The sequence below is a fragment of the Aedes albopictus genome, chromosome 3 (assembly GCF_035046485.1).
Source record: "Aedes albopictus strain Foshan chromosome 3, AalbF5, whole genome shotgun sequence".
Taxonomy (NCBI): domain Eukaryota; kingdom Metazoa; phylum Arthropoda; class Insecta; order Diptera; family Culicidae; genus Aedes; species Aedes albopictus.
The window spans coordinates 151013903-151041592 of record NC_085138.1 but is presented as its reverse complement, the minus strand read 5'-3'; the positions used below and the strand labels follow the sequence as shown (position 1 = coordinate 151041592).

Below are 27690 nucleotides of genomic sequence, written 5' to 3'. Positions count from 1 at the left end.
GCGGATACTTTTTCGGGGTTTTCGGGACGGGTTATAAAAACGCGACCGAACGATTGTACATGTTCAACTTTAATGTTTGTTCAAATAAAAATGTTTACATAGGCTTTTGTTCTTGAATAATTGTGTGGCATATAAACATAGAGAGAAACAAAGTTTATAGATTGGCGGTGCGCCGAGGGGTCGGCGGATCCTCAACATCCACCCCGCCTTGAGGCAGCGTCTCAATCAGGGAGAGGACACAGCTTCTGGACGGATCGTTGGTACTCTGATTTGCCTCTGCGAAGCGTGACGTTGCGAACCAGTCCTTGTTGATCCGGGTGAACAGCTACGATACGGGCCATTTCCCAAGCCGACGGCGGGCTATTGTCGTTCTTCACGAGAACCAGATGTCCAGGTTTCAGGTTCTCTTGCTTGGTTTTCCATTTGCCTCTGGGTTGCAGCGTGGCGATGTACTCGTCACGCCAACGTCGCCAAAACTCTTCCGTGTACCGTTGAACCCGCTGCCATCTATCGAGTTGGTTCATCTTGAGATGCGTGACGTCCGGTTCAGGCAGCAGATTTAGGGGCTGCCCAACCAAGAAGTGCCCCGGTGTAAGTGCTTCGAGACTATCGGGACTTAACGACATCGGGCAGAGGGGTCTCGAATTGAGACAAGCCTCCACTTGACACAACACCGTTGAGAGTTCCTCGTGAGTAAGCTTCTCGTCTCCCAGGATCGGTCGAAGCAGCTCCTTAGCGCTTTTCACCGCCGCTTCCCATATACCACCTTGATGAGGGCTTGCCGGTGGTATGAATCGCCAACGAATCCCGAGGTTTGTGAAGAAATGTTCCTTTTGCTTGACGTGTTTGGTGACTGTCTCGTAGATCTCCTGTAGCTGTCGATCAGCTCCCACCAGATTCGTGCCGTTATCCGACCACACTTCATTGCAATATCCACGGCGTGCAATCATCCTTTTGAACGCTCCCAAAAAGGTGTCGGTGGTCAAATCCCCTGCGACTTCCAAGTGAACGGCTTTACTTGAAAGGCAGACGAAGACAACGATATATCCTTTCATACACCGCGCACCGCGGGTGTTGCTGCAACGCACCAATATCGGACCGGCATAGTCCACCCCAACGTGAGCGAAAGGACGACATGCTGTCACCCGGGCAGCCGGTAAACTTCCCATAAGCTGTTTTGCGGTCTGGGCCTTTTGACGACAACACGGCATACACTTCCGAATGTGCTGTTTAATCACTGTTTGACAACCTTGGATCCAGTACCGCTGGTTGATTGTGGCTGTCATCAAAGTTGGCCCGGCGTGGCAGTTGTTTACGTGAATCTCCTCCACCAGCAGTTTTGTGAAGCGATTATTTTTCGGTACGATTATCGGATGCTTGACGTCGAAAGAGTACACCGAGTGCTGCAATCGTCCTCCTACCCTCAGTGTGCCGGTACCGTCCAGGAATGGGTACAGGCTTGCGATGCTGGATTTGGATGGAACTTCATCGCCACGAACGAGGGCCTTGATTTCGCTTTGGAAGGAGTCCTGCTGTGCCAATCGGATGAACTGCAACCGCGCCTCATGCAGCTCGGATGGCAAAATTGAACCGGAGACCTTGCTGCTGCCGGTAATCGTGCATCTCAGGTTGCAAATGAATCTCCTGACGCGGGCGAGCTGCCAGCAAGCGGCGGAAAGATTGGATCGCCGTTCCAAAATCTCCCTTTCGATGACGTGTGTCGTTTCTGGAAAGCTTACGGTAGTATTGAGTGACTGATAGCGCTTACGTACCTCTAGAGTTTCTTCGTCGTGAGTATCATCTGGTGCGTCTCGGTTCCACGTTGAGGAATCGTCGGATAGCCATGGGGGCCCTGACCACCATAGCGGATGGTTGACAAGTTCCAACGGAGATACGCCACGGGATGCACAATCGGCAGGATTTTCCTTGGAAGTGACGTGAGCCCAGTGCTTTCTAGGCAGGATGTCCAAAATCGAAGAGGTTCTATTTGCTATGTAGGTGTTCCACTTGCGGGGGTGGCCGGACAGCCACTGCAATACGATGGTGGAATCCGTCCAGGCGTACTGATCGATTTGGAATCTTTCGAGTGGTGTTGCTATTTGCTGCATGAGCTTCGCCAACAGTTCGGCTGCGTTGAGCTCCAGACGTGGTATGGAAATTTGACGAACCGGAGCGACCTTCGTTTTCGCGGCGAGCAAGGTAACATGAACTTCTCCGTTGCTGTCGACCGACCGCAGGTATACCACAGCTGCATATGCCTCCTCAGAAGCATCTGAGAAACCGTGCAGCTCGATGCGTCCGTTGTAGTTTGCTGCCCACCTAGGCAACTTGACTTCTTCCAGTAGATGCAGATTCTCCTTAACCTCGGTCCACGCCTCTTCGATGGTTGGTGGTAGCTTGTCGTGCCAGTTGAGATCGTAGAGCCAACATTTTTGGTAGAGGATCTTGACTCGTACAATCGCCGGTGCGAACCATCCGAATGGATCGAATAGCTTCGCCGAGTCCGACAACAGCTGGTGTTTCGTGTTCGGCCCGTCGGTAGGCATGGTCACTTTGAACGTGAAAACGTCCTCGGTTGGAAGCCAGTGTATCCCAAGCGCCTTCACAGTGTTCCGTTCGTCCGGGAATTGGATCGGCATCGAGGTGATGATGGTGTCCGACAATGATCCCAGTACTTCAGGCGAGTTTGAACTCCATTTACGAAGGGTAAACCCAGCTTCCCCAAGAATCTCATTGATTTGCACGATGAGCTGCATTGCTTCTTCCGCCGAATTCGCACCTGATGTTAGATCGTCGACGTAGGTATGTTTCACAACTCGTTCCGCTGCTTCCGGGTATGTCGATTCGTATGCTTCAGCTGCCTTGTGTAGCGCTGCCATAGCAAGGAACCCTGAGTTCTTCAAACCGTAGGTAACGGTAAGAAGACGAAAATGCTGGATAGGCTTATCAGGTGAGTCTCGCCATACGATGCGCATGTAGTCGGTGTCGCTAGGGTGCACTAGTACCTGGCGGTACATCTTCTCGATGTCCGCTATGAAGACCACCGGGTACGATCGGAATCGCAGCAACACGTCGAACAGATCTGCGTTGATGTTCGGGGCATCCAACAAAATATCATTGAGCGATACTCCGGTCGTGGTAGCAGACGACCCATCGAACACAACCCGGAGTTTGGTGGTGATGCTGTCCTCTTTTACCACTCCATGGTGCGGCAGGTAGTATGCCTTCGAGCAGTCGACGTCGACCTCCGCTGGCGGCACAATCCTCATGTGGCCTAGCTCTTGATATTCCCGCATGAACGCCACATATCGCTGTTTGAAATCGCTGTCATTCTCGAATCGACGTTCCATGCATCTCAATCGCCTGGTGGCGGCGACCAGAGAGTTTCCCAACTTGAGCTTCGAGTCATCCATTGGCAAACGGACGATGAAGCGACCTTCCTGCGAGCGTGTGAGAGTGGAGTTGAAACCTTCAACCACCCTTTGTTCATCCTTGGTGAGTTGCTTGGGATTGTGGAGTTCCTGATCCTCCCAGAACAACCGCAACGTCCGGTCGATGTCAATCTCTTGGTTCAGATTGATGACCGAGTGGTAGGCATGAACACATTCCTGTTTCGCGAGCTTACCTGCGACCATCCATCCGAAAATGGAACGTTGTGCCACAGGAGTTCCGTTGTGGTTCTTGACCTGGCCTGATTCCAACACCGACAGGAAGACATCGGCTCCAAGAATAATGTCGATTGCTCCCGGCTTGTTGAACTGCGGGTCGGCCAACTGCAGCCCCTGCAAGTAGGGCACATTGGATTCGCTGAATCGCTGACACGGCAGGGTTGCCGTCAGTTTCCCTAGGACGTAGGCTTGAGTGGTTAGCTTGATTTCATCCTCGAAGCGCGATGACAACACCAGCATGACCTTGCCGGCTGTGCGACCGACAACCTCTGCGTTGACGCCGGTGACCTCCAGTGTAGCGTTGCTACGTCTCAACCCAAGACGCTTTACGCATGCTTCCGTGATTAGTGACACCTGCGAACCGCTGTCGATTAGTCCTCGTACGTCGTGCAGTTGATCGTCACTGCCCTTGACACGTACCACCACCGTTGGCAGTAGCGTAATTGTAGATTTGTCATTCACCGCCTGTGTTGAGTTGACGTTGACCGACGACGCTGATTCCAGATTGGATTCGTGGTTGGGCTGATCCTGCTCCGGTTTCTTGACAGCTTGTGTTGCCCCCTGCGTGCACAACAGGGTGTGGTGACGTTGCTTGCAATCCGTTGAGCGGCAGACATACTTTGATGGGCATTTCTTCGCTGTATGGGAGGAGCGCAAACAGTTGAAACACAGTTTTGACGTTTGTGCCAACTCTCTGCGCGCCGAGACGTCCATTTCCTTGAAGCGGTCACAGTGATAGATCGGGTGATCCTTTGAACACTTGGCGCATGTTGCCGATGACGCGTTGGTATGGAAGGTTTGCACTTTCTCGCCACCGGGTGCTCTGGAGTACTCCTTCTTTCCGGCATCCGCCTGACTTGGCCGCTTCGTAAAGGCTGTGCACGTTTCGAGTGCATCGCAGCGCTTTTGCAGGAACTCCAGGAAGTCAGCAAACGTTGGACTGTCGACATCGATGATTTTCTGCGCCCACAAAGATCTTGTTTCCTTGTCCACCTTCTCCAACAGGAGGTGGATGAGCCACGGATCCCTCGATTCGAACTCATTTCCAAGAGCCTTGAGCTGACGGATGACATCGTCGGATGTGGCCACCAGCTTCTTGAGCCCGGACACGGTTGACGTAGATGGTTGGTCGATGAACTCTCGAACCAGGGCAAACACGGTATACTTTTTCTTGTTGTAGTGGGTCTCCAGTGTTTCCCAGGCTTCTTTGTAGTTGGCGTCACTGATAGGGAACGAGCTGACCATTTTCTTCGCCTCACCGTCCAAGTACGATAGCAGGTACTGCATCTTCAGCGAGTCCTTGAGGTCGGTCCTGCTGTGGATGGTGCTCACGAACAGGTCCTTGAAAGAATGCCAGTACTTCCGTTCTCCCTTGAACACCGGGATGTTGAGCTGAGGAAGCTTCACGTTCAGTTGGTGGTCCTGATGCGAAGCCGGTCCAGCAGCTGCTGCTGCGGGGGGTTGAATTTGGTGCATGATCAAGGCTTGCTGAGTCTCGACGAGAGCTCTGATGGCATCCCTCAGGTCATTTGCGGATTCCCCGGTTTCAGCACTGTAGGTGGACATCCGGTCCTGATTATCCTGCAGGAACGCCGTGTATATTCCTTTAGCCTTGAAGTACACCTCGTCGAACTGCAGCCGGTAGTTAAACACCGACGCGACGTCTTCCAAATTGCTGGTGCTCTCTTCGATCGTGGTCTGGATGCCGTCGAAGTTTCCAGCAAGTTCCGTGAGCTTGTCCTTTCGCTCCTGCACCTCTTCGTAGGTGGGATTCCGGGTGCGGAGGGTTTCTGCGACGGAGAGCTCCCATTTCGCCTTAGCGAACATAACCTCCCTTTTCGCCCACAACTTTTCCAACTCGCTTTTGTCCATAATAACCGGACGCGAAGGACCAAAATGTACCGGAGTGGACTGTAGCGATAGGGGAGGGACAAACTTGGACCGGGAACCGACTTCCGGAACGACCGTAACTATTTCGCGGATACTTTTTCGGGGTTTTCGGGACGGGTTATAAAAACGCGACCGAACGATTGTACATGTTCAACTTTAATGTTTGTTCAAATAAAAATGTTTACATAGGCTTTTGTTCTTGAATAATTGTGTGGCATATGAACATAGAGAGAAACAAAGTTTATAGATTGGCGGTGCGCCGAGGGGTCGGCGGATCCTCAACAGATCCAAAATGTATGAGCTGCTTAAATTGCACTTTGAGAATAAGTGGAGTGTCCCAGCCCTTATTCATTTGGATCTCAGTGCAATTGGTACCAGCTCAGATCAATCACGGAGTAGCAACCATTGACATGAAGGACGTGGCTAGGACAGCTCTCGATCTTTAGAGGATTGCGTCAATCTTAGTCAGAGATTGGTTCCAAATCTTTGTACTCTTTTCAACGAACGTAAAGGAGGCTACACTCCTTGCTAAATGTTAATGCCAAACCCTTGTGGCCACAATATTAATCCATATATTGTTTATTTCTCGTGTTACAGAGTCATCTGCCACGGCCAACTCTGTGGAAGCTAAACCCCTAGAATCAGCCACAAAATCCGGATCCGGTGCAACCCCTTTCAAGAGCAACAACAACACTGCACCCAGTACAGATGGTCCGACCAAGATGGATGAAGATCCCCCAGCAACCAACGCAGCAGTTCCGTCATCTCCGGTGGACTCTCCGACCAAGACTGCCGAAGACAAGCTGCGTGACGAGGCCGCCACCCGGGAGGAACTGCAGCAGATCGTGTTTCGGATTATGAATATCAACAGCCAGGTTCGCTACTCGGAAGCACGCTTCACCATCGATCCGGCCGTGCTGGCCAACGCCCTGGAAGCTCTGGATGCCAAAAACTATCGGGAATTTTGTGCCGAAATTTTTATCGAAGTTGTGAAAGAGTTCTACGAAGGAAAGCTAATCCATTCTGAGGACGGAAGCACTAGTGGGACTTTTACCGACAGCTGGAACAGCATTCCGTCCAAGAAGGTGAAACCAATTGACATCGAGGAAGTGCTGGAGAAAAGCGGCGGCAGTGCTGCGATGGAGATCGATAGCGACATTAGACTGTGCTCGTCGAAGCCAAGCATGAAGGCGTTCAGCTCAAATCGAGTGGCCGCACTGGATTATCTCATCAACTGTTACTGCCGAGCCAACGACGAAGTGTACAGTTATACCAAAATCAAAAAGAGCAAGAAGATGTACCTGGTGGAGATACTGCCCGATGTGGCGGCGATCATTCGGCAACAGACGCTCAAGTATGCCATTCTGTTGACGAAGAATCGCTTCCAGAACTTTGCCCAGATCGAGAATCCGGCCAAGCTGATCCTGGAAAAGTCGCCGCTGCTGCAGTTGATGTACGAGAATAAGGTTGGTTGCTTAAAAATAGATCGTTTCCGTTGAAACGTGTAATCATTGATTTTCATTTTTTCTCTCTCAGGTCCCGTCAGACTTCTTAGCTAGCCTAATGGCCGAGGCCCGCAAGAACGTGTCGGACTTTGACGCCATCTTCACCATCGTGCTGGACGATTTGTACGTGGACATGCAGAACACGATCTGTAATGAAAACATCGTCTCGGATCCGTTGATGCGGTTGAAAGAGCTCGTCGAGATCAAGGTGGAAAATACGAATCCGATCTGCAAACTGATCGTCAAACACGTTGTGTTCCTACCAAGACTGACCCTGGACAAATACGCGGCCAGGGAAATATCCAAGGTGTCCTTTTTGGCGCCGTTCCTCTCGCTGTCGGTTCTTCTGGATGAAAATCCCAAATTTGCGACACATCATTTTCTGGAGAATGTTTGCGACAGGACGCTGGCCTCTTCCTTTCAGACTTTGTTAGGTAATACGAGGAAAATCCTGCATCAGATTTTCCTTTCACTGCTGACGAATCTGGACAGCCGGCAGGAAGTGCTCAAGTACATCTCGGAAATTCTTAGGACCAATCATAAACGAATCCAGTACAATGCCGACGATCGGTTCCTGGCCAAGGATGGATTCATGCTTAACTTCATGTCCATTCTTCAACTGCTTTCGGTCAAGATCAATATGTCCCGAATAGATCCTTTGTATCCGCACCATCCGGATGCCCTAATAGACATCGAAGACGAAACCAAGCTCAAATATTCCTCGCAAGAGTACACCGATTGGCTGGAGAAGCTCCGTTCCACCAAGAAGTGGGAGACTCCCAAATTTGTCACTCACTGTTGGTTCCTGACGCTGCACGCCCACCATTTAGGTATCATCCCGGCGATCCAACGGTACAACAAACTACTCAGGGCAACCAAAGAGCTCCAGCGAATGGTGGACGAACTGAACGCCAGCAAAAGCCAGTGGGAAAACACTCCGCTGGCCCGTCGGAACAAACAGGTCCGGGATCGTTGCGTCAACCAGATCAACAAACTGTCGAAGGCGAAACTTGGCTGCGATATCGCCGTGATCGATCCTAACGTCCTCGGTGCTTGCATGCAGTTCTACTCGTCCGTGTGCGAATACATGTTGTATCAGATCGAGAATCGGCCCATCGAGGATCTGTTCGTGAACAAACAGGAACCGGCCATGCTGGTGGCGAGCGAAAACTTCTGCTCGCTGCCGGAGTGGTACATCGAGGACATTGCCGACTTTATTCTGTTTTGCATGCAGCACAGCATCGGCGTGATTGACTTTGTGGACAACTCGATCATCACCTGGATTCTGACGCTGGTTTGCGCACCGCATCTGATCAAGAACCCGTACATCACTGCCAAGCTGATCGAGGTGAGTGGGGAACAATTGATTCAGTTTCAGGCACAGACAAACAGCGGTAGCATTTCATCCACATTATTTTTTTAGTTTACCACCAAGACAATTCTACAGTACTTCATGCTCCCAAACTCCCTAATCCTTATTTGCAGCTGCTTGACTTCACGGCGGGTAGTGCGTGGAAAATGAAACGTTTTTCCCCAAACGAAGCAGAATTTGTTCCTCTTTGACTAGCGCTATTCAACCCAGAGCGGTAGCTATATGCCTTCATTGGGTAACATGTTTCAGAAGCCGGTTGTGCTTATTTTCCCCGAATGCCGATTCTCCGATAACCGTTGCCCCGAATGGTACTTTTCCCCGAATCACACCCTTCTTTATGTTTTCGGCGGTCCTTTCAAGTCCTTTTCCTCAGGCTTGCTAAAACACTGCTGAATGAAGAATGGTAATATGACTTCTTCTTTTCATTGCTGCTTGTTCTTTCTAGAATCAAATTGACCCTAAACATTTGCCAAATGATGATCGGTGTGGCAAGTGATCATTTAGAACAAGAATGTGATGTACATGTTTTTCGGGTAAACTAGCTCGGGGAACTGACTTTCCCCGAAAAAGTAACACAATCTCAGAAGCAAGTGATAGCATGAGTAATCAAATTTAGAAGTGAGAAACAATGGTTCAACAGCGTGGTGGCTCTCTGAATCATTCTCTTCGCCGGTGTTTACGGCAATGTATTTACTTAATTAAATTGATCAAATCGATTATAATAGTCACGTACAACATTCCTATACCATCAAAATAATTGTTTTTGACCATCAAACAAATCCTTGCAATGCATTTTCACACGTGCCAGAACAAGTGAGCATGAATGATTACCAGTCATTTTGCGTCACAAGCCAACCAACCGATGTGATACAGCGGTCGCAGTTGGTTTGGATTTTCCTTCGTAGTGGTTATTGGTGCTGATAACTGCTCGTATTTTCTATATTCACTCAGATTCAAGCACTGACGGAGGCAAACGTTATTGTCGCATGTCATCCCCGGCAATCACTACATCGATCCCAACATCAATCGGCCCGCCTCTGTCGGTATTCATGTACTTTTCCTTAGTTGATTTTATTATCAAGGCTATATTCGTTGTCTCCCTCTTCAGAGAAGCAAAAATTTCTTCCACTACCCTACGGTTGATACAGATAAGATCAAAATCGTCCGCGAAGCCGAGAGGCATGATTTGGTCGACATAAGTCGGTTTTAAGTCCCATTACCAAATGCTTCAAAAATGGCACGGATAATCATGGTTAGCAAACACTGTAAAGCGTTAAGCTGCTAGTACACAGGGTCAAATATTTGTCCGAAAAGAAACCAATGCTCAAACATCTTGTTTGACTCGATCAAATTTTCATTAGTGTCAAACTGATGTTGTTTCTTGAGTTATTTCCTTGTCAAATATTTGACCCTGTGTACTACTGGCCTTACATCGACATCTCTCCAAGCTTACTTCGGATCAATTCAATTAACTCTAGCAGCATTTCCAAGAGATTTCTCAAAGCATGCTGGATAGGTGCACTAGACGTCCATCTCTCCGATCAGGCTAAGGCCGGGGTGGCCTCTGCTGTACATATTAGCCGTCTGGTCTTCATTCCACTCGGTCCATGGCTGTTTGGCTCCAGTTCCGCACTCTGCGTAGGGTCCACAAACCGTCCTCCACTTGGTCGACCCACCTAGCTCACTGCGCACCACGTCTTTTTGTACCGGTCGGATGACTCTCGAGAATCATTTTATTCGGGTTGCTATCTGACATCCTGATGACGTGACCCGTCCACCGTAGCCCCCCGATTTTCGCGGTATGGCCGATGGTTGGTTCTCTCAGCAGCTGATGCAGCTCGTGGTTCATTCGCCTTCTCCAAGTCCCGTCTGCACTCCGCCGTCGATGGTACGCAACACCTTCCGTTCGAATACTCCAAGGGCGCGTTGGTCCTTTGCACGTATGCCAAATCTACAATAATTTCTAGAATGACCAAAAGGCACAATCACACAAAATAAATATGTTAAATACGAATGATACAACAATAATTTTAATAAGTGTAAGAAGGGCTGTTCACCATAGGTGGATTAAATCGGGTTTTTATGTCTCTTTATGATAGTATGTACACTACACTACACTCAGCGAAAAAAACTTACGAATTTCATCAAAATACCTTATGTTTTTTTTTGCGATAAATAAAAATTATGGATGTCATAAGAGTACCTTATGAAAATTTATCGTGCTTGTTATGACAAATTTCATAAGATAAACTTATAAAAATAGCAAAAACATCTTAAAATGATGTAAACTGGATTCGAGCGGCTCACAACAGCGTCTGATCCCCATGTTAGGGGCGGCTGATCTACGTCCGAGTGCCAGGGAAGGACTCTAAGCTCAACTGTGCACTATGGTCCTCCGTAAAGTAGGGGGTTGGTGTCAGGTCCTACAGGCCAGCCGTTAAAAAAAACCATTGTAACGGATAATCAGCAACAGAATAATACGAACCGAGACCAACGGCAACGACCCCAGCGAACAAAAAGGACTTGCGATTGGAAACTCGGTACCGTAAACCGGGGTCAAATTGATCATTCGGGTACTACATTGAAATTCTATACTAGAAGTTATAGGACCAAGCTCTCTTAAGCGTCGTAATGATCTTAAACTCTTTATGTTATCTGGTTCTTAGATGTCTAGAGATGAGTGTAGACTTTAATTTTTTTAGAAAAAAGTAAGTTTTGTCTTATTTTTTAAGGAATTTGCAATGCATTTCTCATTTAGCTGAAATCATTGCTACTAAATAATTGATTGCTAATAGGACTTCCCGTAAACTCTCTGTTTTAACATTTTTTTGGAGCCTTGGTTGGGAAGTTATGTAGCTAATCAGAACATGACATAGTTAAAATAAGTTCATTTTATGAATAAATAGTCATTTATTGTGATAGAAATCACTTATTTCAAAGCAAATCGCCTACCTTTAGGCGTTAAGGGGAAATTTCAAAATTTAATTTTGCATTTAAAGTATTGAATTCACTAGTTGTAAGATTTTAAACGCGTTATTCGGTTTTAGAAGAGCAGAATTAAGCGGAGAAGGAAATTTTCCTTTCTAACCGATGCTTAATTGTATATTGATCAATTTCGCCCCAAAGTAGCATTTCCAATTTTTTGATTTTTGGAGTAATTGAACTTAAAGTTTAAATTTGTTGCACAAAATTCTGTCACATGGTTCCATGAAGATCCACTGGGTACTGATTTTACAGAAATTATTTTGCCAATATTTGAATTGCCACTGATGTTATCCGCAAAAGTTGTTTTAAAGTGATCAATTTGACTCCGGATTACGGTACGTGGAACTGCCGATCTCTCAACTTCATTGGGAGCACTCGCATACTCGCCGATCTACTGAATGACCGCGGGTTTGGCAACGTAGCGCTGCAGGAGGTGTGTTGGACAGGATCCATGGTGCAAACGTTTAGAGGTAATCATACCATCTACCAGAGCTGCGGCAACACACGCGAGCTGGGAACAGCTGTCTTCTTGATGGGTGATATGCAGAGGCGCATGATCGATTGGTGGCCGATCGACGAAAGAATGTGCAGGTTGAGGATTCTTCAACTTCAGCATAATAAACGTGCACAGTCCACACTCCGGAAGTACTGATGATGACAAGGACGCATTTTACGCGCAGCTCCAACGCGAGTACGATCGCTGCCCAAGCCACGACGTCAAGATCATCATAGGAGATTTGAACGCTCATGTAGGCCAGGAGGAGGAATTCAGATCGACGATTGGTAAGTTCAGCACACACCAGCTGATGAAAGAAAACGGCCTACGACTCATTGATTTCGCAGCCTCCAAAAATATGGCCATACGTAGCACCTTTTTCCAACACAGCCTCCCTTATCGTTACACCTGGAGATCACCACAGCAGACGGAATCGACCACGTTCTGATTGACGGACGGCACTTCTCCGACATTATCGACGTCAGGACCTATCGTGGCGCCAACATCGACTCCGACCACTATCTGGTGATGGTCAAATTGCGCCCAAAACTCTCCGTCATCAATAATGTACGGTACCGGCGACCGCCACGGTACAACCTAGAGCGACTGAAACAACTGGATGTCGCCTCAGCATACGCGCAGAATCTCGAGGCCGCGTTGCCAGACGAGGGCGAGCTCGATGAGGCCCCTCTAGAGGACTGCTGGAGTACAGTGAAAGCAGCCATCAACGACGCAGCCGAGAGCACCATCGGGTTCGTTGAACGGAATCGACGGAACGAATGGTTCGACGAATAGTGCAGAACGGTTTTAACGGAGAAGAACGCAGCGAGGGCGGTAATGCCGCAGCAAGTGATTCGACAGAACGTGTAACGTTACAAAGAGAAGCGAAAACAGCAGACTCGTGTGCTATACGCAACTGATTATTTTTCACACGTAATTAAAATTCCATAGAAACACTCTAGATTCAACATGACACACTTGACTTAGGTGACGAACGATGATTTCCAAACCATCTTACATGGTAACATTTCAAAACCCTTCAAGTACAAACATCCTTACCAGAAGAGTGCATAATTTATTTCCCATCATCCTATTCCAATCCATTTCCCATAGCCTACCAATGAATATGCAACCCGTATCTTTCAACACCATAGCTAAGCCATACCAGCTGAACCACATCCAGTTGACTTACACAGCAATTCTACTCTCCGTTCTAGTTCTCACTAGCGAGCAACGGCATACCCAGTGGCCCACTAAAGAAATAATAAACATTCATAGACTCTCACGTTCTGATTGAATTTAACTACAACATATGGTAATTCACCACATTCTCTTTCACATGTTCTTTCATATGTTTCACTCTCGCACTCTAAACTTACTCTCACGAACTAAACAGAACAGAACGACGCGACGGTTAATCCAAGCTGACACCGACGAACCAATCAGAAGACCGTATGACAGATGGTTGTTAAAGTAACGCCTCCGACGCCAAGTTAGATAGTTTTCCCATATCTGTATTCGATTAAACTCAACTATCTATGTATTGACTAAATTGAAAAGTGTAATTATATAAAAACTAAAGACGAGAAAAATAAAGAGGAGTCTTATTCCTGAAACCAAAGAATGAGTTTGTTCGGGGGAAAAAGCGCCGCCTGGAAGAAGCAGAGTGTGAAGAAATGGAACTGCTGTGCTGTTCCTAAGAAACACGGAAGTTCTATCAGAAGCTTAACGCGTCCCGCAACGGCTTCGTGCCGCGAGCCGAAATATGCAGGGATAAAGACGGAGGCCTCTTGACGGACGGACGTGAGGTGATCGAAAGGTGGAAGCAGCACTTCGATCAGCACCTGAACGGCGTGGAGAACGTAGGCACGGGAGCCCACGGCGACGGAGGAAACGACGACGCCAGTGCAGCGGAGGACGGAAATGAACTAACTCATACACTGAGGGAAGTTAAGAATGCCATTCATCAGCTCAAAACAAACAAAGCAGCTGGTAAGGATGGTATCGCAGCTGAACTCATCAAGATGGGCCCAGAAAAGTTGGCCACCTGTCTGCATCGGCTGATAGTCAGGATCTGGGAAACCGAAAAGCTACCGGAGGAGTGGAAGTAAGGGGTATTCTGCCCCATTCAGAGCGATCACTATTTTGAATGCTGCCTACAAAGTGCTATCCCAGATCATCTTCCTAAAACGAATGAGTTCGTGGGAAGTTATCAAGCCGGCTTCATCGACGGCCGGTCGACAACGGGCCAGATCTTTACCGTACGGCAAACCCTCCAGAAATTCCGTGAATACCAGGTCCCAACGCATCACCTGTTCATCGACTTCAAAGCGGCATACGGCAGTATCGACCGTGCAGAGCTATGGAGAATCATGGACGAAAACGGCTTTCCTCGGAAGCTGACTAGACTGATCAAAGCAACGATGGACGTTGTGTAAAACTGCGTAAGGGTTTCGGGTGAACTATTCAATTCATTCGAATCTCGCCGGGGGCTGCGACAAGGTGATGGACTCTCATGCCTACTCTTTAACATCGTTCTGGAAGGTGTGATGCGACGAGCCGGGCTCAACAGCCGTGGAACGATTTTCACAAAATCCGGTCCGATGCATTGCGGACGACATGGAAATTATTGCCAGAACATTTGGAACGGTGGCAGAACTGTACACCCGCCTGAAACGCGAAGCAGCAAAGGTCGGACTGGTGGTGAATGCCTCAAAAACAAAGTACATGCTGGTAGGCGGAACCGAAAACGACCGGATCCGTCTGGGTAGTAATGTTACGATAGACTGGGATACTTTCGAGGTGCTGGAGGAATTCGTCTATCTTGGATCCTCACTGGCGGCTGACAACAACGCGAAATTCGGAGGGGCATCATCAGCGGATGTCGGGCCTACTACGGGCTCCAGAAGAAACTGCGGTCGAAAAAGATTCACCCACGCACCAAATGCATCATGTACAAAACGCTAATGAGACCGGCGGTCCTCTACGCACAAGACATGGACCATGCTCGAGGAGGACCTGCAAGCACTCGGTGTTTCCGAGCGACGCGTGCTAAGGACAATCTTCGGCGGTGTGCAGGAGAACGGTGTGTGGCGGAGAAGGATGAACCACGAGCTCGCTGCACCTAACGGCGAACCCAGCATCCGGAAGGTGGCCAAAGCCGGAAGGATACGGTGGGCAGGGCATGCTGCAAGAATGCCGGACAGCAACCCTGCAAAGCTGGTATTTGCAACTGATCCGGTTGGCACAAGAAGGCGTGGAGCGCAGAGAGCACGATGGGCGGACCAGGTGGAGCGTGACCTGGCGAGCATTGGGTGCGACCGAGGATGGAGAGCGGCAGCCACAAACCGAGTATTGTGGCGTACTATTGTTGATTATGTCTTGTCCAACCCCCCGGTCTTGTCTTAAATGTGATGTTCAACAAATAAATGTATGTATGGCTACCGACGCTTGAGAATATCATTTAAAGACACGGACACGGACAGTTTGCTATTCGCTCTTTGAAGAAAGCACAACAATAGACAACGGACTAGCATGTAACACCCAGTGCCACAGCCGAAAACTTTTCCCGACAGCTGCGGTGGACATCGAACCCACACGCCCCTCAGCACGATGCGACTAAATGCTAGCCGCACGGCCACGAAGCCACCAGTGTATGATTCATGTTCATGAGCTTCAACATTTCAATATTGCCAAAAATTCACATGACAGTTATGCTTCCACCAGAAGCAGTAGGAGAAATCTCTAAATAAATTCCAAAAAGAATGCCTGAAAGAATTCTTGGAGAAATCCCAGAGCAATTTCTTAAAGGAATTCTGGGGGGAATATCATCTTTATAGCTTCACAGAGCAAAAACCCAAGATAATAATCAGAACAGTTATTTTCCAATGGCGCATGGCGAGCAATAGCGCAATCATGTGCCGCGCACCATTGCCAATTGCATAACAACTCTGCATATCTTCCCAATCCGTACTTCTTTGCATTTCAGCATTAATGCCCTCGTAGATATGTTTTTCTTCTGTTCTTGCCAACTTATTTGAGCCGGGCACTAGCTACCACCAGCAATCGACTTCTAGAGGTATTCTGGGAAATCATAAATCCATGTGGGTCGCGATTGATGATACTACGATGACCGAACCTGCAGTTAACATCGTTATAGACGTGGATAGCGATTTGGATTCCGGTCCTGACCCAGCTCCGGATGACGTAGATGGATGGATAATTAAATGCAATAAGAGAACAAAGCGAACTGACAAATTCATAAGAAAGTATTGTAATTAGTTTTTTATTGCCTGACACGAATGCACTGTCATAGTGTAAAGTGTCATAAATAAACTATAATAATAATAATAATGTGGGTACCGTGTGCGCGCCTAACTTTGCGCAGGTCCAAACTTTGCGCATTCTTGTAAAATAACGAAACAAATAACTAAATGTCAACATATTTACCAGTTTAATCATTGCACTAGCATTGTGTAAACATAAACATTATTTGACAAATATTTAATTGCCATAAAATCATTGTTTATGTTGAATAATAAACAAAAAATACAAAAAAATGTCAAAATTTGCCTCGCCTTAACACGGTTGCCAAGAAGTAACTCTACCTAAAATCAACATTTTCCTCGATAAAACTGTGCAACGATGATTAATTTTGCAGTTAATTGACAAAAAAGGTGATATTCTAGTAATATCAATCACAGTTCGTAATAAATTTTTCAATTTAATTAGTAAATAGTGGTGCGCAATGTTTGGAACCATTATTTGCCCTGTGTTCCTTATTTTTGCGCACTTTCAGTAAATGCATGTTGAACGTTAATACATGACATATGAACCATTCAAATATTATGTAACACCAGTTGTTCTGGCAGCACGGACAATGACACCCATCAGCATCGATTGCAGAATACGTGCGAAGCAAATTGTCATTCCTTCAGACAATAGCCAGGGAAACAGATGCATGGCGAATGAATTGTGCAAAGGCCGTTCCCGTGAGATTGTTAATAAGGAAATAAGGATATTTTGTGAAATTTATTGAACTATTGTGTTTGCTAAAAGATATCGGGTTAATGTGCGCTAGGAACGGTACTAAATGGTGATTTGTGAAATAGACTGCTATTCAATTAGTACCCCCTATGTGAGTGGCATGCTGACTCTCCACTTTAGAGATTAAGAGAGGAGTAGGTTATGCTAATTGTATGATTAATGTTGTAGATCCAATAGCCCGACGCCACTTCTGCACATACGTTTGCATTATTCTCTGCCTTTATAGTAGGATCAGGTAAAGATTATTACCTAATGATTAATCAAATAGAATTATAATCACTACTTGGTTGTTTAGGTGGCAACGACTAAATTTCTCTGTGTAGGCTAGAGTCCTGAGCCGGTAAGGAAAGACTAAATGTACGCACTATTTGAATTCCCTTAAAACGTAAAAATAAAAGTTGCATTTCTTTTAGCTTTGAGCTGCGCAAATTAAAGCCTGCTGCGAGATTTTTTCCTCTACCAACAAACTCAAAGATTTACTTCATGATGCCTGAGAACGAAGTCTACGATTGCGGCGCTTGCGAGCGACCGAATTCCGCCGATGTGGGTATGGTGGCGTGCGATAGTTGTGCCGTTTGGTACCACTACGTTTGTGCCGGAGTTTCGCCAGGAATCCGCGACCGAACGTGGAGATGTGGTAAGTGTCAGCCCGTGCTACCTCCGGAAATCACCGGGACGAAGAAGAAGACGAGTAAAAAGCTTCCGGCGAGCTTGAGTGTCCTCGGTGCGACGAGTGAGATTACGAAGACAAGCAACGCCGAACTGAAGAAAACGTCCGACAAGTCCAAAAGCTCTGCGAAATCCAAGGCTATGGCTGTTTCCAACGCCGCCGCGGGCGGTGAACCCTCCGCCGGAAATGTGACTCCGATAAAGAATCCGGAAGTTGTAATTTCTACCAAACCGTCCGATAGGGAGATGCGATCTTCCAAGTCCAGTACTTCAACCACCAGGGCTCGAGCGCAATTAGCATTGCAGCGATTAGAGGATGAGCGACTGTTGGAGGAACGGAAATTGAAGCAGGAACGGGCGCGGCTGGAGGAAGAAAGCATCCGGCTGGAGAAGGAGAAACTACTAAAGGAACGGGAGCACGCTATTCAGGCTAAGGAATTGGCGATACAAGAGAAGTACTTGCGGGAGAAGTTCGAGTTGGAAGATCAGATTGCTGACGAGGAAAGCAGCCAAAATTCTAGCGTTTCGGGTCGCAAGAGTAGGACCAAGGCCTGGTTGAAAAGTCAACACGAACTAAGCCAGCACAGCAGACATAACGATTTGGCAAGTTCAATTCGACCACCACAAGTCGACGCGGGAAGCGAACGCGGAGAAGCCCACAGACCAAACGTTTTGGACGGGGTTTCCAACTTTCGGACGGAGCGCGATGGTTCCGACAACCGACGTCGTTACTACGGAGTTGAACCGAATGCTTCCAGGTTGCCGCATGAGGACGAAGGATCCGTGATGAGCTCACACGGGGTGGGGCCAAACGCCGCCCAGATAGCTGCGAGACAGATTTGGCCGAAGAAGCTTCCCACATTTTCGGGTGATCCGGAAGAATGGCCGATATTCGTCCACAGCTTCGAGTCGGCCAATGCCGCGTGCGGTTTTTCGGACGTAGAGAACGTCATTCGTCTACGCGAGTGTTTGCGAGGTCCAGCACGAGATGCCGTCGTCACGAAGCTCATGTTTCCCGAAAGCGTCAGAGCGATTATGGACACCCTGCGGCGATTGTACGGCAGACCGGAGATTTTGGTGAAAAACCTACTTGACAAGGTTCGTCGGGTGGAGGCACCAAAGCCTGAGAGACTGGATTCGTTGATCAACTTTGGGCTGACGGTGCAGCAGCTATGCGACCACTTGGCAGCCGCAAAACTGAAGGGTCATCTGTCGAATCCCACCTTGCTTGGGGAATTAGTGGAAAAGTTGCCAGCCTCAATTAAGATGGAGTGGGCCAGGTTCAAAAGGGCGTATAGTGAACCAACGCTTCAGCACTTCGGCATGTTTATGGAGGAGATAGTTGACGACGCCAGTGAAGTTACGATCGCCACTCAACAGAAATCAACCGGTGGGAGAGTCGACAAGGACAAACCGAAGGAAAGGGGACATGTATATTCCCATGAAGACACGTCGGGAATGCAGAACCACGTACCAGAGAGACAACCTTGCCCGATCTGCGGAAAAACAGATCATCGTGTAAGAAACTGTGAACGATTCCAGCAGCTAGGACTCGAAGCTCGTCTAAAGGCCGTCGAACGATGCAAGTTGTGCGAAGTTTGCTTGTTCGATCACGGGCAATGGAAGTGTCGTTCGAGAATCCGATGTAACGTTGCCCAATGCCGGGCTCGTCATAACCCACTACTGCATCGCCCAACGCAAGAATCACGTCAGCGTCAGCTCCGAGCTTCGGAGTGTAATACGCACGAGCGAACGCAAAGATCGGTCCTTTTCAGGATCATTCCTGTTACACTTTTCAACGGAAATACGAAATGTGAAACATTCGCGTTTTTGGATGAGGGATCCTCGCTGACCCTTATCGAAACTGGCTTGGCGCGTCAGCTTGGTGTCACAGGTGTTCCAGAGCCCTTGGAATTGCGTTGGACTGCAAGCGTGATGCGTAACGAGAAGGATTCAAAGCGTGTGGACCTGGAGATAGCCGGAAAAGGTCTGCCGAGACGCTTCGTCTTGAAAAATGCTCACACTGTCGAAGAATTGAACCTACCCAACCAGAGCCTGATGTTTGGCGTACTGTCGGAAAGGTTCGCACATCTCCGGAATCTCCCCATATCGTCGTACTCTGAAGCCACTCCGAGGATCCTTCTAGGACTAGAGAACCTCAGTCTTTTTGCGCCGCTGGATAGCTGCGTGGGCCGACCGGGAGAACCAATCGCCGTGAAGTCTCTGCTAGGTTGGTCTATCTATGGACCTGATGGAAATGGACATTCAAAAAAAGGCTTTCTAAACGTACACCAATGCAATTGTGACTCCGACCGAGAACTAAACGACCTTGTCCGGCAGCAGTTTGTACTGGAGGAGTCGCTAACCAGGCAAACACCAATGCTTCAGTCCGCTGAAGAAAAGAGAGCCTGTGAGATACTGGACAGCACTACAAAGTTTGTGGATGGGCGGTATGAAACTGCTTTGCTCTGGAAAACCGATGATGTTGAGGTGCCGGATAGCCTTCCAATGGCGATGAAGCGACTGAAAAGTTTCGAGGCTCAATTAGCCAAAAATTCGAGTCTACGGGACAGCGTGAACCAGCAAATCATCGATTATATACAGAAGGGCTATATTCACAAGGCCACGGAAGAAGAACTGGTCGAGATCAGCAGCAGACAAGTGTGGTACTTACCGCTGGGCTTGGTGACGCATCCAAAGAAGCAGAAAAAGCGACTGGTTTGGGACGGTAGGGCGCAGGTGAACGGAGTCTCACTAAACTCGCTGTTGCTAAAGGGCCCTGACCTTCTGGTGTCGCTCCCGTCTGTAATTTGCAAGTTCCGCGAGAAACGCATCGGATTTGGAGGCGATATCCGGGAAATGTTTTTACAACTACGAATGCGACAATCGGACAAGTATTTTCAGTGCTTCTTGTTCCAGTTCGATCCTCGTTATCCACCTGAAGTGTACATAGCGGACGTTGCGATGTTCGGAGCAACTTGTTCGCCCTGCGTTGCGCAGTATGTGCTACGTGTCAATGCGGATAAATGGGCGAACGAATTTCCTTTGGCGGCGGAGGCGATCAAAAATAAAACCTACATGGACGATTACTACGACAGCGCCGATACTCCTGAAGAAGCGGCAGAATTAGCCGTGCAAGTACGTACCGTCCATGCCCGCGGAGGATTCGAGATGAGGAACTGGGTTAGCAACAGTGACGAAGTGTTGGAAAAGCTCGGCGAAACTCCGGACAAGGAACCACGTTTGCTGCAATCTGTCCCGGAAGAAAGGTGGGAACGTGTTCTAGGGATGTTGTGGCACCCGGATTCCGATACTTTGACCTTTTCAACCGAACTGGCGTCAGAGTTACTTCCCTTTGTCTCCGATAATAGAAGGCCGACGAAACGCATTGCTCTTAGGATCATTATGAGCCTTTTTGATCCCCTTGGCTTGTTAGCACCGTACCTTGTCCACGGACGTACTTTGATCCAAGATCTGTGGAGAAGTGGAGTACAATGGGATGAGGTAATGAAGGACGAGGAGTTTGCCAAATGGACGCGCTGGGTGGAACTGCTACCCGCTATAAGTGAGCTTAGCGTTCCGCGTTGCTACTTCGCCCTGATGGATCCACTGTTTTATCGAACGCTACAGTGTCACGTTTTCACTGACGCCAGCGAAGCCGGCTATGGATGTGCTGTGTACTTCCGCATTAAGGACGATTCCGAACAAGTGCAATGTACATTGGTTATGGCGAAAAGCAAAGTGGCCCCCCTTAAGCACCTGTCGATACCACGGTTAGAATTGGAAGCGGCAGTGTTGGGGTCGAGAATGGTAAACACTGTTCTGTCGAACCATTCTGTACAACCTCGGGACGTGTATTTGTGGACCGATTCATCGACGGTACTCTCGTGGATTCGCTCGGACCATAGACGATACAAACAGTTTGTCGCTCATCGTATCGGAGAGATATTGTCGTTAACACAAGCTGAGTGCTGGCGATGGGTATCATCCAAGGACAACGTGGCCGACTGCCTGACGAAATGGGTACGCGACACAGAACCGGATTCGAATGGTAGATGGTTTAAAGGACCAGCGTTTCTCTACCTTCCTGAAGATGAGTGGCCGCAACAACGAGTGAAGACGAACACTGCCGAAGAGTTGCGAACGAGTTTCGTGTTGGCTCACATCTCGCTGCCCGCCACGATTATAGATGTTTCAAGGATCTCGAAGTGGAGCGTATTACTGCGAACTGTAGCCTGCCTATATCGCTTCATCAGCAACTGTCGATTGCGCGTTCTTGGGCGGCCAATAGAAACTATACCAGCAACTATAAACCAAATTAAATGTCTCAAACGGTCGGTTCCCTCGTGTGGTGTGCCACTGAAGCAAGAAGAGTTCCAGCGAGCAGAGTGCTTTCTATGGAGAACGGCACAAAGCGAATGCTATCCGGATGAAATGCGAACCCTGTTGAAGAACCGCGATCAGCCTGTCGCGGAGTGGAAGTCCATCGAGAAGAGCAGCCCGCTGTATAAGCTGTCACCGTTCGCCGACGAATACGGAATTGTTCGAATGGAGGGAAGGACAGCTGCCGCTGCCCACGCGAATTTCGACGCGAGGTTCCCTATAATACTCCCCAGGGACAATCAGATTACCCAGCTACTGTTGGAATTCTACCATCATCAATGCGGCCACGCGAACACAGAAACGGTCGTTAACGAAGTTCGTCAACGTTTCGAGATATCGCGTCTACGCTCGGCTGTCGGAAACGTTAGCCGGAATTGTATCGCTTGCAAGGTACGCAAGTGTAAACCGTTTCCTCCTCGAATGGCACCTTTACCCGAACACCGATTGACTCCGAACGTCCGACCCTTTAGTTACGTTGGCATTGATTACATGGGCCCATTGGAAGTGACCGTTGGTCGGCGCAGAGAAAAGCGATACGTAGCGGTTTTCACTTGCCTCGTGGTTCGTGCCGTTCATTTGGAGGTTGCATACGATTTGTCTACTGAATCGTGTATTATGGCTATCCGGAGATTCACTCGACGACGCGGATCTCCTGTTCAAATCTTCTCGGACAATGGCACTAACTTTGTGGGTGCCAGCCGAGAACTACAAAAGCAAATAGCTCTTGGTTGCGCCGGTACTTTCACCGATGCGCGAACCAAATGGTCCTTCAATCCCCCCTCCGCTCCACACATGGGCGGAGTGTGGGAACGAATGGTGCGGAGCGTAAAAGAAGGCATGACTACGTTGGACGATGGGCGCAAATTGACCGATGAAATATTGTGGACAACGCTTGTCGAAGTAGAGGGGTTGATTAACTCCCGACCGCTCACCTACATGCCGCAGGAGATGAATAATTCCGAAGCCTTGACTCCAAATCATTTTATACTCGGATGTTCGTCTGGTGCGCACGAGCCTATGGAACCGCCGGACGACCTCGGATGTGTCCTGCGGAGTAGCTTCCTAAGATCTCAGCAGTTAGCGAACGACGTCTGGGAGCGATGGTCGAAAGAATATCTCCCAACCATCAACAGGAGAACTAAGTGGCTGGATGAAGTCAGGTCTCTGAAGGTCGGCGACCTTGTCTATTTGGCAGAAGGCAAAAGAAGATCGTGGACGAGAGGTATTGTAGAGGAAGTAATTTTCGGCAAGGACGGGAGAGTTCGGCAAGCGATTGTGCGGACACCCACCGGTAAGTTGAAGCGTCCAGTTGTAAAGTTGGCGATGTTGGAACTTGGTGGATCTACGGTGGACCCTTCCCTCGATCCACGGGGCGGGGGGTGTTCTGGCAGCACGGACAATGACACCCATCAGCATCGATTGCAGAATACGTGCGAAGCAAATTGTCATTCCTTCAGACAATAGCCAGGGAAACAGATGCATGGCGAATGAATTGTGCAAAGGCCGTTCCCGTGAGATTGTTAATAAGGAAATAAGGATATTTTGTGAAATTTATTGAACTATTGTGTTTGCTAAAAGATATCGGGTTAATGTGCGCTAGGAACGGTACTAAATGGTGATTTGTGAAATAGACTGCTATTCAATTAGTACCCCCTATGTGAGTGGCATGCTGACTCTCCACTTTAGAGATTAACCCTCTACTTCCCATGGTTGCTCTAGAGCACCATCGATTTTCGACGAACTCCGGACAAACGGAATTAGATGAATATGATGCAATAATTTTTAGAATATGGTTATAATCTCATAAGGTTAACCCAACTACTACCTACTTGTTTCAATAGTTGAACTATTGATAAACAATCAAAAACCTATTGATTTACAACCAAAATTTTTTTCATTGATTTCGAAAAATTTAGCCAATTTGCAATAACTTTTGTTCTACCACTTTTTTCGGAAACGCTTTTTTGGCATAGATATAATCGTTCAAAGTCGTGGGAAGGAAAGGGTTAAGAGAGGAGTAGGTTATGCTAATTGTATGATTAATGTTGTAGATCCAATAGCCCGACGCCACTTCTGCACATACGTTTGCATTATTCTCTGCCTTTATAGTAGGATCAGGTAAAGATTATTACCTAATGATTAATCAAATAGAATTATAATCACTACTTGGTTGTTTAGGTGGCAACGACTAAATTTCTCTGTGTAGGCTAGAGTCCTGAGCCGGTAAGGAAAGACTAAATGTACGCACTATTTGAATTCCCTTAAAACGTAAAAATAAAAGTTGCATTTCTTTTAGCTTTGAGCTGCGCAAATTAAAGCCTGCTGCGAGATTTTTTCCTCTACCAACACCAGTACTGATAATTTCAGGCCTGCTTCTCCACCATGTAGCAGATTTTGTATAGAAATTAGTAGAAAAATGTATGAACTGTAGCACTACGGCACTCTCCATCTGTCTACAATGAGACGTGATTTGTGAACAGTCCTTCATTTGAATTTTCCGGCGGTCAATGTTAGAGACGATTCAAATATGACGTCCACCATTTTTTTTAGATTTTTAGAACCCCCTCTTCTCCTGGGCCACCCCGTCACGCTTCATAGTATACCTGATACATGGCATATCACACTTTTTCAGACAAGTCCAGCCCCCTCCCCCAAAGATGGACGTCATATTTAAATAACCCCTTATTGTTCCTATCCGTAACAGTCACTTCATTTATCAGGAAGCTTTTACCTTTGATCTTTAGCCACAGGAAACAACCCCTCATGAAGTTTGGATTGTTCACACGGTAGGTGCTTAGGACGAACCGCAGACGAAATTAAGAACTCCAGAGGTATCCGTTCCCCCTCCCTCGTAGGACAAAGTTTTTCAACAAAGATCAATTAAGGGCACACTACCTGATCTGAATTACTTTAGTTTCATGGGCAAATATTAAATAATAGCATTTTTGATTACTTTTTTGAACAATTCATAGCATGCGCAAAGTTAGGCACACTATGCGCAAAGTTAGGAACAATCGAAGATTTTGTGCGCAAAGTTAGGAACAAGGCAATGAAATAGTTTTTCTATTTTAAGTATTTTTTGGTTAATATTATGGTTTTTTTAATATTTCAGACTCAAAGAAGGATCATTAGTCTATCGTATGAGCATGTTGTTCATGATATATTTTGTTTGTTTGTATTTTTTATAACGACTAGAAATTTGATTTTTCTTAACTGCGCAAAGTTTGGTACATACACGGTACGACGATTTTCAGAACTTTCCTAGAGATTCTTGGGTTTCAAAATGTTGCTTGAGAATAAATAACATGATTTCCAATATAAACCACATTCTAAATCTTCATTTTTTCCCAGGTGCTCTTCGTTACCTCGCCCACAATCCAGACGGCATCGCAGCGTCTCTACCTGCAGATCATCAACCACGAGCTGGCCCAGCGGGCGTTGGTCAGTGCCCTGATGAAGTTTTACACCGACATCGAAACCACCGGACAGAGTACCGAGTTCTACGACAAGTTCACCATCCGGTATCACATCAGTCACCTGTTCAAGGGTCTCTGGGATAGTGTGGTCCACCGGCAGGCTATAGTTAAGGAGAGCAAGAGCGGAAAGCAGTTTGTGAAGTTTGTCAACTTCTTCCTGAATGACACAACCTATCTGCTGGACGAGTGCCTGGAGTACTTGAAGCGGATCCACGAAACTCAGGTACTAATGATGGAGGACTTGGCGTGGAATGAATTGGGTCAGGAAGCACAGCAGAGCCGTCAGCGGCAGCTAGTTCAGGACGAGCGGCAGTGTCGGTCCTATTTGACGCTGGCCCGTGAAACGGTAGACATGTTCCACTATCTGACGATCGACATCAAGGAACCGTTCCTGCGACCGGAACTAATCGACCGACTGAGCTCGATGTTGAACTACAATCTGCAGCAACTGTGCGGTCCCAAGTGCAATGACTTGCGGGTGCGAAATCCCATGAAATACGGCTGGGAGCCCCGACGGTTACTCGGCCAGCTAATCGATATCTATCTCCACCTGAGCTGTGATGAGTTTGCTGCGGCCTTGGCCGCGGATGAACGATCATTCGAGAAGCATCTCTTTGAAGATGCGGCTAACCGAGTAGAACGGCTCGGAATCCGAACTCTGGTGGAAGTGGACGATTTCCGAAAGCTCATCCATCAGGCTTCAGAAATCTACGCTCAGAATCAGCAAAATGCGGACGAATTCGCCGAAGCTCCGGACGATTTCAAGGACCCCCTGATGGACACACTGATGAGCGATCCCGTCATACTGCCCTCGGGAACCATAATGGATCGATCGATCATCACCCGGCATCTGCTGAACAGCAGCACAGACCCCTTCAACCGACAACCGCTCACGGAGGACATGCTCATCCCGGCGACGGAACTGAAGGAACGCATCGAGACATGGATCAAGGACTATCGTGAGAAGAAAAAACAATAAGACTTGATTTTTTTTACTGCAGAATTACAAATCGTAAATGTTTTTATTCTAAACTGGTCGAACAATATTCGAGGGCAAGCACTCAAAAACTGAATTTAATATGGTAATGTCTATACATACTAGACATATTTATAAAACAATTATCGCTAAGTAAGGTCCTACCCCCGTAAAACTCCACTTACTTCCACCGCATCGAATGCTTGTCTGTTGACAGAATATGCGCTACCGACGAATTGAGCATTAAACCATCCGGCAGCACCTTTGCAGTATGCAGTTTAATGTTCTGGGTATGAAATTAATCTTTTCTCACAATGTTTGATTGTATTCTGCGATTGTGCTGTCATAGATGGTTTACAGCATGCAATTCGTCCAAAAGCTAAACACCCTTCCCCAACTTTAGTCCCCCATTGCAAAAAAAGTTCATCTCGTCCTCTTTGAAGATATCTGTTTCTGAGGTTCCACAATTGTGTATATTATCTAAGACGATACTAATCTATGCTGGCCGTGTTCTTATATACTAACAGCGAAGAATAGGATGATGAAAGGGAGAGTAACACATAACGACGACGGACGCCTGGCTGAGAGGGATACAATGAAAAAAAAAACACGCCTAATTGAATCCCGCATTCGAATCTGTATCGTACGTAAGCTAGTACTTTGAGAATAAAAATATGGAGAAATTATAAAAATTGGTGTTGTCTAACCGACTATTTCGTAATATCCGAATTCCAAAGGATCACTAAAATAACTAAAACGACCGCTATGAAATGAACAGATAGCGCCACCGTAGCCTTGTGTGTTTGACGTAACTCGACTGCTGCAACTGTGTTACCGTCCATATACGGTGGCGCTTTTGTTTTGATGTGGTGAGTAGCGGAAAAGTCGGCTTCAATGATCCATTTATGCCAAAAGACATCATTACTTGGAGAAACTTCAGAGAATACAAATATGGCTGCCACAATGGCCGACTTGGACCCCTACTCACGTTTTCAAGAGCACCAATCTTAAAAATTCGAAAACAAATGCGCTCGATTTGGAAAAGCTGCCTCTTTTTGCAAGTGAGCAAAGTCAGGATAAACAAGTGCGACTTGGTTCGATGCTTCGTTCGTCAGATTTGTGCTTCTAAAGTTTGAATGCAAAGTTCGAATGGGATTTCTTGATGTTTCACCTTAACGCAAAAACGAGGTTATTTATTTTCCATGTATTCCAAATTTCTATTAA

At 47.4% G+C, this 27690-nt stretch overlaps 3 protein-coding genes across 7 annotated transcripts; 2 read left to right on the top strand and 1 right to left on the bottom strand.

Annotated features, from left to right (window-relative positions):
- Positions 1-221: 221 nt before the first annotated feature.
- Positions 222-5540, bottom strand: LOC115262999 (uncharacterized). Its single transcript, XM_029865947.2, has one exon. It carries the CDS (start codon positions 5538-5540, stop codon positions 222-224), a length of 5319 nt encoding a protein of 1772 aa, XP_029721807.2.
- A 578-nt stretch (positions 5541-6118) lies between these two features.
- Positions 6119-27158, top strand: LOC115260118 (ubiquitin conjugation factor E4 B; the record flags this gene model as incomplete). The annotated part of the gene is made up of 3 exons (XM_029861023.2): positions 6119-7024; positions 7095-8411; positions 25366-27158. Coding segments are annotated over 3 exons (3327 nt in total), but the record flags the coding sequence as incomplete, so codon positions are not given.
- LOC134290047 (uncharacterized) lies at positions 8436-25356 on the top strand. 5 transcript variants are annotated; one of them, XR_009998820.1, is made up of 4 exons: positions 8436-23671; positions 24066-24132; positions 24193-24254; positions 24311-25356. XR_009998820.1 is itself a non-coding variant. In XM_062857010.1 (4 exons), the coding sequence occupies exon 4, from the start codon at positions 17446-17448 to the stop codon at positions 23476-23478; it is 6033 nt and encodes a 2010-aa protein (XP_062712994.1). In that variant the 5' UTR covers positions 8436-17053; positions 17131-17197; positions 17258-17319; positions 17376-17445; the 3' UTR covers positions 23479-24024. The 5 variants fall into 5 exon arrangements, 2 of the variants coding, with proteins under 2 accessions (XP_062712994.1, XP_062712993.1); XM_062857010.1 differs by lacking the exons at positions 24066-24132; positions 24193-24254; positions 24311-25356 and having other exon boundaries at positions 8436-17053; positions 17131-17197; positions 17258-17319; positions 17376-24024; XR_009998819.1 differs by having other exon boundaries at positions 24193-25356.
- Positions 27159-27690: the final 532 nt, after the last annotated feature.

Bases quoted from the DNA above. Each gene is read 5' to 3' on its own strand.
- LOC115262999 (XM_029865947.2), bottom strand. From the start codon at position 5,540: ATGGACAAAAGCGAGTTGGAAAAGTTGTGGGCGAAAAGGGAGGTTATG.
- LOC134290047 (XM_062857010.1), top strand. From the start codon at position 17,446: ATGATGCCTGAGAACGAAGTCTACGATTGCGGCGCTTGCGAGCGACCG.